At 44.8% G+C, this 14,987-nt stretch overlaps 1 protein-coding gene across 6 annotated transcripts in view; it reads right to left on the reverse strand.

Moving 5' to 3' along the window:
* Positions 1-10,820: 10,820 nt before the first annotated feature.
* The window catches only part of KIAA0586 (KIAA0586 ortholog), a 70,060-nt gene continuing 65,893 nt past the window's right edge, over positions 10,821-14,987 (reverse strand). For 4 of the 6 annotated variants that reach the window (XM_059850556.1, XM_059850559.1, XM_059850557.1 and 1 more), the window contains one exon: positions 11,214-11,573. In XM_059850556.1, coding sequence (XP_059706539.1) covers positions 11,431-11,573 — 143 coding nt within the window. In that variant the 3' untranslated portion in view covers positions 11,214-11,430. Of the gene's footprint in view, positions 11,008-11,213; positions 11,574-14,987 lie in introns of those variants that run through there. The other 2 variants (XM_059850554.1, XM_059850558.1) reach the window with 2 other exon arrangements.

Genomic DNA, 14,987 nt, shown 5'->3' on the forward strand with positions numbered 1-14,987 from the left:
TTAACAAAAGACAGATTAAAAACTGTCTGCATCTAACTGAAAAACCCAGATTCCTAATTTCTGCATGCTCTGGCTGCCCTGAGGCACAACATGTGAATCCACACACACCAGCCCAGTCTGAGGGCTGAAATCCTACACCCACCACTTTGTCTGAGGGAGGAAAAGTTATCAGATTAAAGATCAGCAAGATTTAAGGACTGCTAGAGCATTTATCACAGTGGGTTTTGCACTTATCTGCTTTATGTACTCAACCAAGACTTACTTGGAGTTGTCACTATTTGGGCTCTGAGGAGGAAACATGCTGACTCCTTCTCCTTTCTCATCCACTGAGACATCTGAGCCTGTGCCTAAATTTACCCAAGAGAAGGGGCTCATTGAAGCTGGTACAAGTATTCTTATATTTAAATGTAGGGATGTGTTTAAAATATCTTGTGAAATTAAATCTTGGGCACAGTAACCCAAAATACTTCCATGTTTCTAAGCTTGTCCCCAGCCCTGCTCCTTTCAGAGCTTCTTTCACATTACTAAAAATGTTTGCACACTCAAGTTTTCCATTTGGTGTGGATAAATTTTCCATTTGGTGTCAGTTTTACCAGCAGCAGCAGCCACACAAACAATTCAAATACTCCCAGAGACATGGAAAACCAGTATTGGATCAGGTGCTTGGGCTGCATCAGAAATGTATGCGTTACTTTTACCTAACCCTAAACCACCCAATACCCAAGCACTGTTTTCTTCAGCTCATAGAATCATGGAATATTCTGAGTTGGAAGTGACCCACAAGGATCATCCAGTCCAACTCCTGGTCCTGCACAGAACAACCCCAACAATCCCCCTCTGTGCCTGAGAGCATTGTCCAAGTGTTCCTTGAGCTCTGTCAGGTTTGGTGCTGTGACACTGCCCTGGGGAGCCTGTTCAGTGCCCAGTCACCCTCTGGGTCAGAAACTTTTTCCTCATATTCAAGTCAAAACCTTTTCCCAATATCCAAAAATCTTTATCCTAATAACCAGATGTTTCATTTGCCATGTGAAAATTAATGATCACAGTTCAATTCCCATTACATCAAACACCTTTTGGAAAAAAAATGTAATCTAAGATGGTCTTTCTCTTAACAAAGACACCTAGCAGGATGCAGAAATAGCTGTAAAAATAACAGAAGCAGCCCAACAACTGTCCTGCATCCATGCAAGTTTGTGCCATGTTTCTGCTGGTGGCCACAGCACAGAGAAAATCCAACCTGTGACAACTGCCTTGCATTTCCTGAAAACCACAGGAATTCCCAGTAATTTCTTCATGTGAGCACTGCCTTTCCAAGCCATCTCAGAGCTTACAAAAGCTTCCTCACAAAGAGGGACGGGCATGGAACTTTTTAAAGGCTCTGCAAGAGGACCAGCCCTGAAAACCCAGATTGGTTCTTCTCTGCTTCTGTTTAGGAGCAGCATTCCCAGGCTGCATTTCCAAGAGGTTTTTGGTTTTACAGCTGTCATGACAGCAATTTTCTCAGCTTTGCAAGGTTCCCTCATATCCTGTTTGAGCTGGCTTATCTCTGTTTAGAAGCCATGTTCCTACATGGTGTTTTTCAGGAACAGATGTTCCAGCTGATCCCACATTGCAGCATTCAATGTATTTCACAGCCCCATTTTGAAACAATTAGCCTGTCACTGCTGAAAGAAACCTAATGCTTGGCTACTTGTTCACTTTGGAAATAAAAAAAAAAAATTAAAAAAAAGAAGAAATCATGAGTAACCTGTGATTTATACTTTTCCCAAATATGCCAAGATGCTCTAAATTTACAGCTCATTAAAATGGCAGCGTGTCGTGGTTCAGCTGCTGGTCCCAAGATTTGTTATCTGGAGAAATAGATCTATGGGCAGAGCAGCTGGCAAAGAGATCTCCCAGCCCCAAAAGTGACCAAAAAAAAAAAAAAAGAAAGAAAAAAAGAAGTAAGGAGAATAAGGAGAATCTTTATTTACACAAATTAAAAGCTAATGGCATCTGTAGCTTTTGGACCACAGGCTGCTGTCAACACACCCAATTTACTGTGCAATACAAGGCAGCCTAATTAATAAGTCCTCAATGGAATCACAGAATCCTAGCATGGATAGACCTTAAAGCTCATCCAGTTCCAACCCTCTGCCATGGGCAGGGACACCTTCCACTATCCCAGCTTGCTCCAAGCCTGGCCAGCCTGGCCTTGGGCACTGCCAGGGATGGGGCAGCCACAGCTTCCCTGGGCAGGAGCTCTGGATTGCAAACACCCAGCAGAGCACCTTGGACCCATGGCTGGGATTCCAGTCACCCTCAGGCTTGGGAACCACCCAGGCACAGGGCCAGTGAATAACAAGGTGCAGGAAATGGCTTTGGTGCCATAAAAGCCAAAGGAGCCACAGGCAGATTTATATCAGGGAAGAATTTGATCCCCAACATTAATACCCACCAAAAAGGAACTTGCAGGCTGCTGTAATAAAATTATTTCCTTTTCATCTCATCGAGATTCCCCCAGCCTATTTCTACTTGGAGGAAGAGATCTCCTGGTCATACAGATCCAGACCCAAAGGAGTGAGCACCCAGCACAGAGCCCATCTGCCACCAACACACACCCCTGCCTGTCCCTACCAGCTTGGCACCTTCTGGTGCCATTTGTAACCTTGTGTACCTTTGTGACCTGCTCCTGGTCAACTCCTTTTTTTCCCTTGGAGCAACCCGGTCTAGTGGAAGGTGTCCCTGCCCATGGCAGGGGGGTGGAATGAGATGATCTTTAAGGTCCCTTCCAACCCAACCCATTCCATGATTCCCTGTGCCTACCTTTCTTTCAGAGGGATGAGGGGGATGAGCCAAGCCCAAGCTGGCAGCCCCTGGCTGACATTTCCTGGCCAGCACAGGGTGCAGTAACAAGGAAAACGACAGCAACCGAGCTTCCAGCATGGAGCAGCTGCCAGGCCACGTGTCCCTGCTGACACACAGCCTGGCAGGGACAGGTCCAGACTGCCAGGCCCAGTCTGAGCAGGAAGAGCATCTCCAGGAGCAGGCTGAGAGCCCAGGCAGGAAGAGCATCTCCGGTGACAGCTCACGAGACAGAGATAGGAGCCCAGACAAGGGTCAGGAGAGGCACACCAGCTTCAATTAACTGAAAACAGCAGAGGCTGCCTGAAATAAAGCTCTTTCTCATATCAGCTGACACTCAAGGCAACTGCATTTTTGATCATCAAAGCAAAACCAAAAAGCTTTTGCTCTCTGCGATTGCTCACAGACCTTCTCTGGGAAGGCATCCTGCCACTCACAAGTTTAGGGAGAGAAAAGCTTTCTCAGACTCCTGGAAGGATCTCACAGCCCAGACATGCCAGAGCCATTCCCTGGTATTATTTATGTGTATCAGATGCAAAACTCATTCCATAAGTGTGTTTTACTCTCAAGCGAGGAGTGGCTGAACTAAGGACAAGAGTGGAGCAGTAATTCTTGCATGGAGCTCTCTGGGCACTGCTAATTCCAGAAACAGATTTAGAAGCCAGTACTCCTCAAAGAAAGGTTGGAAAATGAGGTTTGCTCGTGCAGAGGCTCTCAGAACAACGGTCCTAGTGGAAAATGACCAATGGGGTGGGCTCATTTCTACCAGCCCTGATCCCAACCATCCAGGGATGTGGGGAATGAACAGAAAAACTCACCTTACCCCAAAGGAGGAGTCTCCAAGAGGTGGCTCACATCCTAGAGAGCCTGTTCCAAAAACCATGAGGAGGTGCAGAGGGGTAGCAGAGGTGTGGACACTTTCACTGCCCACCAAACAGAAGAGTCACAGCAACAGGACCCCTGTCTGGCCTTACCTGTTACACACACAAAAATAGTGTTCTGCACTGAAAGGCAAAGCATGGATCCAATATTCCCCAAGGAGTATTTCTACAGCATTCATCACTGATTAAAGTGAATTTGGGTGCCACCATCCCCCCCTAGACTGGCCTTTCTGCCTCTGGGTTCTTGCACTTGACTGGGGGTGCAGCAGGCAGGGACTGAATTACCAGGGTTATAATTCTTGGCTGGGTACTTCTAACTCTGGTGAGGCACTGGCAGAGCTCAGCTCACTAATTCACCTCCATGTAAACATGATTATTTTAAATGAACTCCAGACGAGGCTTAACTGTAAAAACATCTCCAGTTTTTGTAGCATTTTTAAGTGTTCAGCTCTGAGTTGTTTTCACTACAGCAGGAACTTACCCTTTCTTCATCTTACAAAGAATATTTTCAGAATTAATGATGCCCAACACCCCCCAACTATAACACAAAAAGTCACAAGTCTGAAAATTAGGCTGCAGCAGGATTTCACGGTCAGGATTTTCCCTTTCTTAGCCAACCATTCCTTTCCTCACAAACAGGAATGCTTTCAGCTTTCAGAGCCAAGCTGAAGAGAAGTGAAAACACTAAGAGGTATTCACTTGGCTGCATTTCTTTGAGTGTTTCTGGTGCAGGGTTCCCATTACAGCTTGTGAGGAGAAGTGGCAGAGAAACACCGTGTGTACATGGGAAGGGTTGTACTTTCTCTGAACAGACACGTTTCCAGGAGGCAGCAGATGAAAGAACTGCTGGTACTTCAGACAGGGGAAAATAACATCTTGCCAGTTGTGTTTATTTATGTGATTTATGCCTTCCCATTTGTAGAGGGCTTGAGAGAGGTGGATCACGTGGGCTCTGTTTAGATAATCCCCCAGGAAATTCGGAGTACATCAAGAGGGGAGAGATGGGGCTTGTTCTCCTACATGAGAAGGGCTGGGAAGTGGCAGGGAGATGTGAGATTTCCTCAAGATCCTGGAATGAAGTTCAAGGCTCTGATTTTCTGAGAAGATTGAGTGTGGGTTGTGAGAACGAAGCAATTAAGATAAGAACACAAGCAGTTCAGGGTCGGCAGGGATGAACAGTTCTTTGCTGTTATTTACTGGCCCAGTGCAGAGAAAAACAAGGAGTTACTCCCTCAAAGAGCTTTACCTGTCAAACAGTACAAGGAGAAGATGCAGAACTGTTGCTACAAGAATGAAAGCAGAATCTGTCACCCTCTGACTCACATTCCTGCTCTTTTTATTTTCCATAAGAATGCCTCTTTGTGGTATGGTCCCCATCTCAACCCTTTGGAGCCTCCTGGATTTAGCAGGACTTGCAGAAATCAGCCACTATTGTCTGTATAAGGAACCAACACTGGCATTTCACACCCTGGAAAACATCCTTCCCACAGTTAGAGGAGGCAAGAATGCAACTGTTTTTAAAAAGAAAACACTTATGGCAAAGATGAGTTCCCTTAATTGATCTGGGGAAATAAAACAAAGCAAAAGGCTAGGCTGGATGGGGCTTGCAGCAACCTGGGCTAGTGAAAGGTGTCCCTAGATTAGAACCTTTAAGGTCCTTTTGAATTCTGTGACTCAAAATCAGCTGCACAAAGAGCCCCAGCACAGGAAATCCCCCTCAGCCTTGAGTTGCAGAGCTTAAGGGCCAGAGGAATCCCTGAGTCTCCAGCCCCTGGCACGGTGCTGCTGGAAAGCTGCTTTAAACACCCAGCATGAGCAGCCCTGAGTGCTCCTGAAGCAGTTCCTGGGTGTCACAGCCAGGGTGGCACTGAGCCCCATGGCTCAGTGCCTGCTGCTGTGCCACAGGTGCTGATGAAGGGAGCACAGCAGGGAAGGAGAGAGGGAGGATGTGATTCTGGTGTCTCTGTCACATGCAGGATGCTGAATGCCCTTGGCCAAGGGCACATCACACTGGAGCAGTGATTTCCCAGACTGTCAGGATAAAAGGAAGGGAGGAGGAAAAAAACATGACAGGATGCCACTCACCCAGCCAAATCCCCCATCACTGCAAGAAGCAGCTCCCAGAACCCATTAAAAATAAGCTCTAAGTCCTCATTTCAGTGGCAAGATTTTTCCATGGTGATCAGACACTCAGCTCTCTAGGTGATAACAGGCTGCAGGGATGTACAACTGCACCTGCTGTAAGAACAGGCACCAACCAGGGGAGACTTTTTCATCTGACAGCAACAAATTGGAGTGCTGAGACCTCTAGAAGACCCCAGTGCACCCCTGCCTGCAGCCAGGCCAAGGCAATAGGAAGTGTTAGCAACCCTAATTTGCAGGGCTGGGCACCCCTGCCAGGAGAGAAGAGAGCTGAGAGTGTTCTGAAGAGTTCAAGCTGCTGCCTTGTCTGCCCAGGGCAGGCAGGATGAAGACTGGCACTGCTGGGAGTTCACTGCCTTCCTCCCAAACCTCCCTCCTGGAAGCTGGTGATGATTCCAGCTCATCAGCAGAGTAGCAGGATTGCTGCTTCCCAGCTGCTTTTAGGTTTTTGGGTTTTAGTAAAGGTCTTTGCTCAGCACCTGCTCAGCTCTTTATGTGAGTGATTTTTGTATCTCTTCTTCCCAACTGTTTTTTTAGGAGCTGCCCTAGATCTGCAACAGCCTTTCCAGGGGCAAGAGCCCCACTGGCTTTTAGTTCAAGAAATTTCAGGGGCTTCACATCCCCCTTCAAGGTCCTCAACAACTCTGGTGCAGGTTCTGCCAGCCTGGGAGCCTGGGGCCTTTGGGATGAAGTCTGACCAGAAGGACAATGATTCTCTGTCCCAAGTAAATCCTACAGAGGGGGTGAAAAAGCACCTCTTCCCAAAATGACCCTTTCTTGCATTGGAAATATGTGAGAATTACCTCCCCCATGATCAAGGCACCTCACAGGCTTCTGATTCCACTTCTTACTTGACCTTTCTCTCCCTTCTCTATTTTAACTTAAATATGGAGTAATGTGTAAAGAACAAAATGACCCCTGAACTATAAGGATCCCCCTTCTGTACTCACCTCTCAAGGCAGAGAATGAGAGCAAAAGACAAAGCCAGGCCTCCCCTTCTATCCAAAACAAAACAAAAGCTGCAGACACGGCTACAGGACTGTGGGTTTGTGTTATTGCCATCACAGGAACAAAGCCCAGCCCTTATTCTGGCCTCTGCTCAGCTGGCCACACCACCACACTGAGATTTCCATGATTTTATTTGGGATTTCTGGAAAAACCTTTTGTTGCAGTTCCCTAACCTGGCTCAAGGATGCCACGACATTGAGATTTGGATAAGGGATCTGGCCACATTGACAAGAGCAAAAAACCAAAATCCCATCCAAGTCCTGCAGGGTTGGGGGAGGCATCAACACACAATCAAAATAATGAATATTTTGAGGTAACTTATGAAAGACATGCATCTAAATCAGGAGTGCAGCAGAAAAAGGGGAATAAAAAAGAGATCTCCATAGGAACAATCTTGCCAGGCAGGCAAATATCTCAGTGCTTATAGAGAAGCTTTCAGTTCCACACACAAAACACCACTGGGACACCTCTGGCAAGGATGGATTTCCCCTGTTGTAACAATCCCACAGGATGCAATCCTGCCCCCAGTGCTTGTGCCAAGTGTTCACAGTGAGCTGTTAAACAGTTGCAGGGTTCCAGCTCTTCTGTGGCTGCATTTCAGACTGGAATCCAACAGAATTTTTGCACATGTGTCATTTTACACATCTGAGTGCTTAATCCACTGGGAGGAGGTTGGCACACACATCTTTCCTCCATCAGGACAGAAATGTTATCCTGCAGCAATTCAGAAAGCACCTGGGAAGGTCAGCTCATGTTTTTAGCAGCTAATTTTGACAACTTCCATCTCTGAGCTATGAACAGGAATAACAAAAACCTCACTTTTATCCAATTTCCCACAATTCAGATAAGATGGAAGTGTGCACATGAAATTTTTTTGCTTCTGATATTGAAAACCCAGCTAAGCTGAGCAGGGAAGGGTGACACCAGCTGGAGTCCTGTCCAGAGTCAGGGCTGGCCTGGGAGATGGGATCTCCCCCTGTGCCAGAAATCTCATGTCCTACCACTCTCACCATACAGCAGCTCTCTTTTACCTTCAGGAAGAGGAGGAAAAGGGAAAAAACCCCCATGGATTCTTGAGCACCTCACTTCCAAAATGTCAGATTTTCCTCATCAAAGTCAGAAAAAGATTCTCTGCAAATATAAAAGCTTCTGACATTTCAGTTTCGTGCTTTCCTAGCACTGCCAGTCCAATCCATGAGCAAACAGCCTCGTTCCAGAGCTTTCCCAAAGTAAGGCATGAGCAAACTTCACCAGGAATTCAATCAAAGCAAAAAATAAAGCCAGGGGTTTGGTTTCCATGCTACAACCCTGAAATCCAATAACACCCTTCCTACCCCCTCACCTCTCTGCTGCTGAGATTTAACTGAAAAATAGAGCTGTATAGAGGTGGGGTTTTAATACTTTTCCTGGATGGAATTCTATTTGATGCTGTTAAGCTTTGATGACATACCCCAATGAGTGGCTTGGAAGGAATCCATTTAGCAAGCTTGCAAATCATGCTGTTTCAGTTCCGTGAGTGCCCATGAGAAATGTGCATTTTCAATCATAAAAGCTGTAGAAACAAAATGGAACTTGGAGATGCAGACAGAAAAATTCCTTATCAAGGCTTGGCTGTGCTCACAGAACATGTGCTTACCATTTCCAACTCTGGAAAACTACTTACAGGAACCTGAAATACAAGACTGAATCCAAAAGTAAGAAATAGATAAATTTCTAGAAGATACATTTAGGGTTTTGGGTTTTTTTTTTCCATTTCAAAGTTAAAATGGAGACTCAGATAAAAACTAAAGCAACCCTCCCTTCTCCCCCTGGCTTCTCCTAGGAATATAAAGAATTGTAATATGATCCATGCACGGAGTGCCAGATTTACAGAGGTTCCCTTATGTTTATGTGGCAGGACACATTGTTTTGGGGAAGCCTGAAGGAAGGAAAAGCCAAGAGTTTGCACTTCTTTCACCTCTCCAAAATGCTCTTTGAAGAGGAGCAGCAGAGGTTGCAGTGGGGATGAAGGATTAGCAGATCCCAGTGCCATCCATGGTGTAATCCCCACCAGCAGCACATCTTTGAAGCTCAGTGCCAGGAACCCAGAAGCTTCCAAAAAGATCAGTCAGTCACAAGCTGGGAAAGAACACAGCCCTGTGGGGACTTTTAAAAACTGACTGAAAATGGTATTCACTGGGCTTTTCCTGACATATTTTCCTCAAAGTTTTTCCACAGTTCTGTCAATGACAATGACAACACCTTTGATTAATTGCAAGAGAAGATAATTGGAACAAAATGTGAGATGCTCAGCATTGCAGACAATAAAACCCCATGCAGTAATTTTCCTGGGATTATGAGCTGATGGCCTCTCCCACTGGTTGGGCTGCCTCATCCTTTCCTAAACAGCCTCCTTGCCTGTGTATCCATCTGCTGCCTCCCATCCCATCCCCATCCCTCATCTCACAGCTCTCTGCATGTTCTCAATTCAATTACTGCACTTTGTTTAGCAAAGCACAGTCCTGACCCAGCCTTGCAGCCCTGGGCACAGGAACAGCTCAACTGCTCTTTACACTGCAACAAAGGGGACCTGAATTATACATCAGCACCCTGAGCCATGCAGGGGACTGACAGAGCCCTTGGAACACAGCTCCAGGAAGGATTGCTCTTGCAGGGAAGCTTTTTAAGAAGCTCTTGCCCTCTTCACTACATTTCCTTATCCTCTCACTTGTTTTAGTGCAATCACTTCTTGTAGCAACTTGTACTGCAGAGTAAAAGAACGTTTCCATCCTCCCCAGAGCAGCTGTTGTTTATGGAAAGCATTGATTGGGTCAATAGTGGGATTTAAAGTGCAGTTCCACAGAGATCAGCAAGGAGCAGAGCTGTGCAGATCCTCATCACAGCAGCAGAACGTTGAGAAGCAGCTCCCTGCTGGTGCCAGGGGTGGTGGCATCACATGCTGGAACCCAGCTCCCAGAGATCCCATCCCCTAGACTGGATTTTAGGAAGAAATTCTTCCCTGTGAGGGTGTGAGGCCCTGGCACAGGTTGCCCACAGAAGCTGTGGCTGCCCCATCCCTGGAAGTGTCCAAAGCCACGTTGGATGGGGCTTGGAGCACTCTGGGATAGTGGAAGATGTCCCTGCCCATGGCAGGGGGTGGAACAAGATGGTCTTTCAGGTTTCTTCCAACCTCAACCATTCCATGGCTCTGTAGCTCTCATTTGTGCTTTTCCTTTTTTTTTCAAAATGATGTTGCATTTTGCACAAAGCCTGAACCTCTTTTACCCCCACCCAAATCTGCTGTTGGTGTCTCTCACAACAGACAGGCACAACTCTGCAAGGTGCATAAGAGACACCCTTGAAAGCTGAATCCTGGGCATGTGGCTGACCTTGGAGGCTGAAGCTCTCTCTCTTTTTCCATTCAGCCTGCAGATGCTGCAGCAAATTAACTGAACCTTGTGGTCAGTGAGATCAACACAAAGCCAAAAGGAACTTCTAATATTTTTCTGTTAAGGAGAGAGGAAATCAGTGCAAACTCCAGAAAATAAGAGTAATGGGAACTGCTCACAGTTCTAAGTATCTGCAACAACTAAATGCCTCTCCTAAGTGATGAGGAACAGAGCAAAAGTTTTGTTTGCCTTGCTTAGAAAACAGCCTCTTTCCCAGATTTTCTACTGGAACATATCTGAATTCCTGTTTTTCATTTTTCTTGGATGCTGTTTGGGACAGGTGATCCCACCTTCCCCCTGGATCAACCACCTTGTCCTGACAGAGGCTCCACAAAGGTGGAGCAGTCCCTGGGAGAGTGGCACTGTGTCCATGCACTCCTGCTGTTAACCATTACTGTGGCATTCCCAGCTGAGATTGTCATGATTCTGAAGGGCTGAGACTGCAGGAATTATTTTTGTCTCATGAGAAGAGAAAAAAATTATATTAAAAGTGTAAAAAAACAGCCTTACTTACACAATCTCTTATTCACAGGCTTCAAGACGGGGAAAAATCTTTAGGGAAACTAACATGAAATGCTGAGAAATTCTTGGAAGTCTAAAAAAATAAATTCTTCATAATAATGAAACAAATTCTAGAGGTCTTTTTCACAGTTTTACTGGCTTGTCATAGTGGTCTTCTAAGGATGAACAACCTCTGATGATACCTAGAAAGAGAAATTTCTCTAGCAGACTTTGGTTCCAAATGCATTTCCCTTTGGCTCAACATTTTGACAGTACTGATGTGATATTGAGCCAAGAGGTTTTCCATAAGTAAGACACACTTCTGCATTGGTTTTTACACCAACCACTTCCACATTCACTTATAATAATAAATATTTATAAGGTCTTTATTGACTTAAACTCACGACGATTCTGGAAAAAAATTAATTTTATTTGCTTAAAAATAATTGATATTTTCACAGACAGAATCATTAAAAATAATAACAATTTTGTAAGAAAAAATAGTAGAAAATAAACAGTACTGAAAGACTGTTATTTTGATGGAACAGCCAGACTATCACACTAGACAGACAAACCTACCAGTGACAACATCTTCAGACAGAGACTGCCATAAACAGCCCTGAGCTTTAAAATGTCTCTGTCCCTGAAGAATCTGAATCTCCACGTGCACTGCTCAGACTCTGTGTTTCATTGGCTGTGCTCGTGCCAGGCAGCTGCACTGACACCCCTGCTGCAGAAAGATGTGGATTCAGATGAGGGGCAGCATCTCCTAAAAAAAAAAAAAAAAAGGGAAAGGAAAACTGAAGTCATTATTTGCTGTCTGTGACAAATGATTGAACTCTGCTGAAATCATCTCCATTTTTCCATTTTTCATGGAAATGCAGGTACACAGACACCCCTGCTGCCCACAGTTCTGAGGCACTTCAGAGGGTGCTGCTTTAGCCAGCAGAACTCCTTACAAGGTAACAAAGGGATGAATTTCTGTGCACATACAGGATCACAGAAGGGTTTGGGTTAAAGGACCTTCAAGACTACCTCATTCCAAGCCCCTGCCATGGCAGGGACACCTTTCCTTTCACTATCCCAGTTTGCTCCAAGCCACATCCAACCTGGCCTGGAACATTGCCAGGGATGGGGCAGTCACAGCTCCTCTGGGTACCCTGTGCCAGGGCCTCACCACCCTCACAGGGAAGAATTTCATCCTGCTCTCCAATTTAACCTTACTCTCTGCTAGTTTCAAGCCATTCCCCTTTGTTCTGTCAGTCCATGCCCTTGTATGAAGTCCCTTTCCAGATTCTGGATGCCCTTTAAGTACTGGAAGGAGTTCTATAGATACACTGGGTTGTATTTACATACACCCACCACACACACACACATGGATCTATAATCTTCAGCAGGCCCAGAATAATTTTAAATATGTGTGCTGGTGTTTCTGGTGTTTTCCACAGCACTGGAATGGGATCCATAGAAAAGTCATGGGCAAAAATTAATGTATTTAGCCAAAGGAAGGAGACCAGATGAATCAATTCATGGAGCAAGGAGAGGAAGTCATGGATTAGGGTAGAAACAAAGAATGAAGGAACTCAGGAGAAATGGCACTGGCACTCAACTGCAGCAAGAGCATTTTGAGATTTCAGTTGTCCTGGGGGCATTTAAGTGCAGCAGCTACAAGCAAAACAAACACATCTGAGTCCATGTACAACAGCAAAGTCTTGGAGCTTGTTCTTATTCCAATAAACTGTAACAATTCTCCCTTCCTCTGTGGCAGACTAGGTAATTAAAGCACTGTTTTCCCAATAAAACAAAAAAGTTAGGCTTTCTTTCAGCCCAGTTAATTATCTATTATGTCACTGAAGCAGTCATCTGCATTCATCTGACTGGCAGCAAAGCACGCTTCGAATGGCTAATTAAAACAAAACCCCACTGCTAAAATGAAATTCCATGGGTGTTTTTCCTGCTAGAACAGCAGCCAACAGCCTGGGAAATCAAACAGGAGTGAGGCCCAAGACAGTAAAGGCAGGACAGGCAGTGACTGTGCCAGCACAGCCTCTTGCTGTTCAGGAAGGCAGCAGGAGCACAAGAGCAGTTTTTGTGTCCTCAGGGAATCAGCACATCACCTGGAGAGGAAAAGGATTTGGGGAGATCTTAGAGCAGCCTTCCAGTACCTAAGTGGAAGAGAGCTGGGAAAGGATTTTCCACAAGGGTATGGAGTGATGGAACATGGGGGAGTGGCTTTAAACTAACTAAGGGCAGACTTAAATGGGATATGGGGAAGGAATTCCTGGCTGTGAGGGTGCTGAGGACTTGGCACAGGGTGCCCAGAGAAGCTGTGGCTGCCCCTGGATCCCTGGCAGTGTTCCAGGCCAGGCTGGATGGGGCTTGGAGCACTCTGGGATAGTGGAAGGTGTCCCTGCCCATGGCAGGGGCTTGGAATGAGATGAGCTTTAAAGTCCCTTCCAACCCAAACCATTGTGGGATTTTGGGATTCCAGTCTGTAGCTGTGTTTGTGTGATACAAAAAGGCTGCTGAGAAGAAAAGCCAAGGGTTTGTTTGGTCAGACATGAAAATGACACAGTGAAGACCTGACTGTGCAATGCCCAAGGAAACCTGGAAATCATCCTCTACTAAAGCCCCTCTCCAACACTAGATGTAGTTTGATGCTTTCAAAGCTTGACTTTCTTAATAATTTCCACAGTCATGTCACATTCCATGATGTCATTGTTTCAACAGCTGTTTTCAGGTTTGTTAAAAAAAGGGGGAAAAAAGGAAAAAAGAAAAAATGAAAGGAAAAAAGAAAGTAATATTCCCTTATCCCAAAGCTCTGTCAGAACTTCTCAAGTCTTTGATTCTGGGAGTGCTAAAAGAAAGTATCATATTAGTCTGCATTCCTCTAACATACTCTAATATATTTTACAGATATACTACAGACCAATTTTACAATAGTCATAAAGTGCTAAAAGACAGAAAAAATAAAAATAGTAATTCCATCTACTTGCTTGACAGAAAATTTACCAGTTCCTGAGCTATCAAAATATCTTTAACTTAAAAATACCCAAAGTCAACACTGCCCTTTTTTCAAAGGCAGAAATCTGAAGTCTCTGACTTTGTTAAATTCACACAGAAAATACAGAACATGGATTTTCAGCATTTTAACTGTGAAAAAACTGTGGATCTCATATTTCAGCTAAATGGGGGATTCTGCTCCATGACTGTAACTTCCCAGGATAGAAAGCTGCTGGTCCTGAAACTGCACTGGCCCCAAAAATACAACTACCAAGTTACTCTCACATGTGTTTTATCATTATTACCTTTTGCTGAGTGCAACCTCGTGCACACCCAGTGCATAAAACACTTTATATACACATCCAGGGAGGGGTTTGGGAATAAAGACACAAATAGAGGCAGACTGCTTTAAATCCTTGTACAGCCCCTGCTCTGCTCCTTCTTTAATAATGTGATATTCCATTTTATGTCTTTCCCTCATCAGAGAGCAGCTCATAACCAATATTAAGATGGTTTCCTCTTTAACACTGAGTTCCTTAGCAGAATGGTTAAAATCTTTTGATACACCATAAAAATGGAAATGAATTTTTTTTTTCCTTTACAAAGCACAAGAGGGCAAGCAGGCAGGGAATCTTCATGGCTTCCCCCCCCCACCTCCTTTTTTAGAAGCTCTGGGAGTACTCAGTACAATTTTGTAATCATGTAGTTAGGAGTATTTATAAAAATTTTCCTTGTTAAAATCCAATAAATGGAGCATGTGACCTTAGGTGACCTCCAGTTTTCCAAATTCACTATTCTAATAGAATAAATTCCTATGAACTGTGAAAACTGACACTCTTGGTAAGAGAGTGCTTGGCTGGTAGAAACTCATCAGTGACTGAAAACATCTTGGTGACCCACTGATGGAAAAGGTCACATTTCAGATCAGAGATTTTTCCTGTTCTTGGCACTCCGTAACAAATTCATGTACAGTATTTAATTTCCAGACCTTTGTTTAACAGGAGCATAAAAATTAATGGTGTGTCAACCATCCAGTGACCTGTGAAGGGAGTTTTTCTCTAAGAGGTACTGTCACACTCAGAATATGCCATATACAAAGGGTGTCATGAATGTGTGCCAAAGGAAAAAGGAATCAACCACACTGAAGGGAGGTTGGGTTGCTCACACCATATAGCAACAG

This window comes from Haemorhous mexicanus, chromosome 6 (assembly GCF_027477595.1).
Source record: "Haemorhous mexicanus isolate bHaeMex1 chromosome 6, bHaeMex1.pri, whole genome shotgun sequence".
NCBI classification, from domain to species: Eukaryota; Metazoa; Chordata; class Aves; order Passeriformes; family Fringillidae; genus Haemorhous; species Haemorhous mexicanus.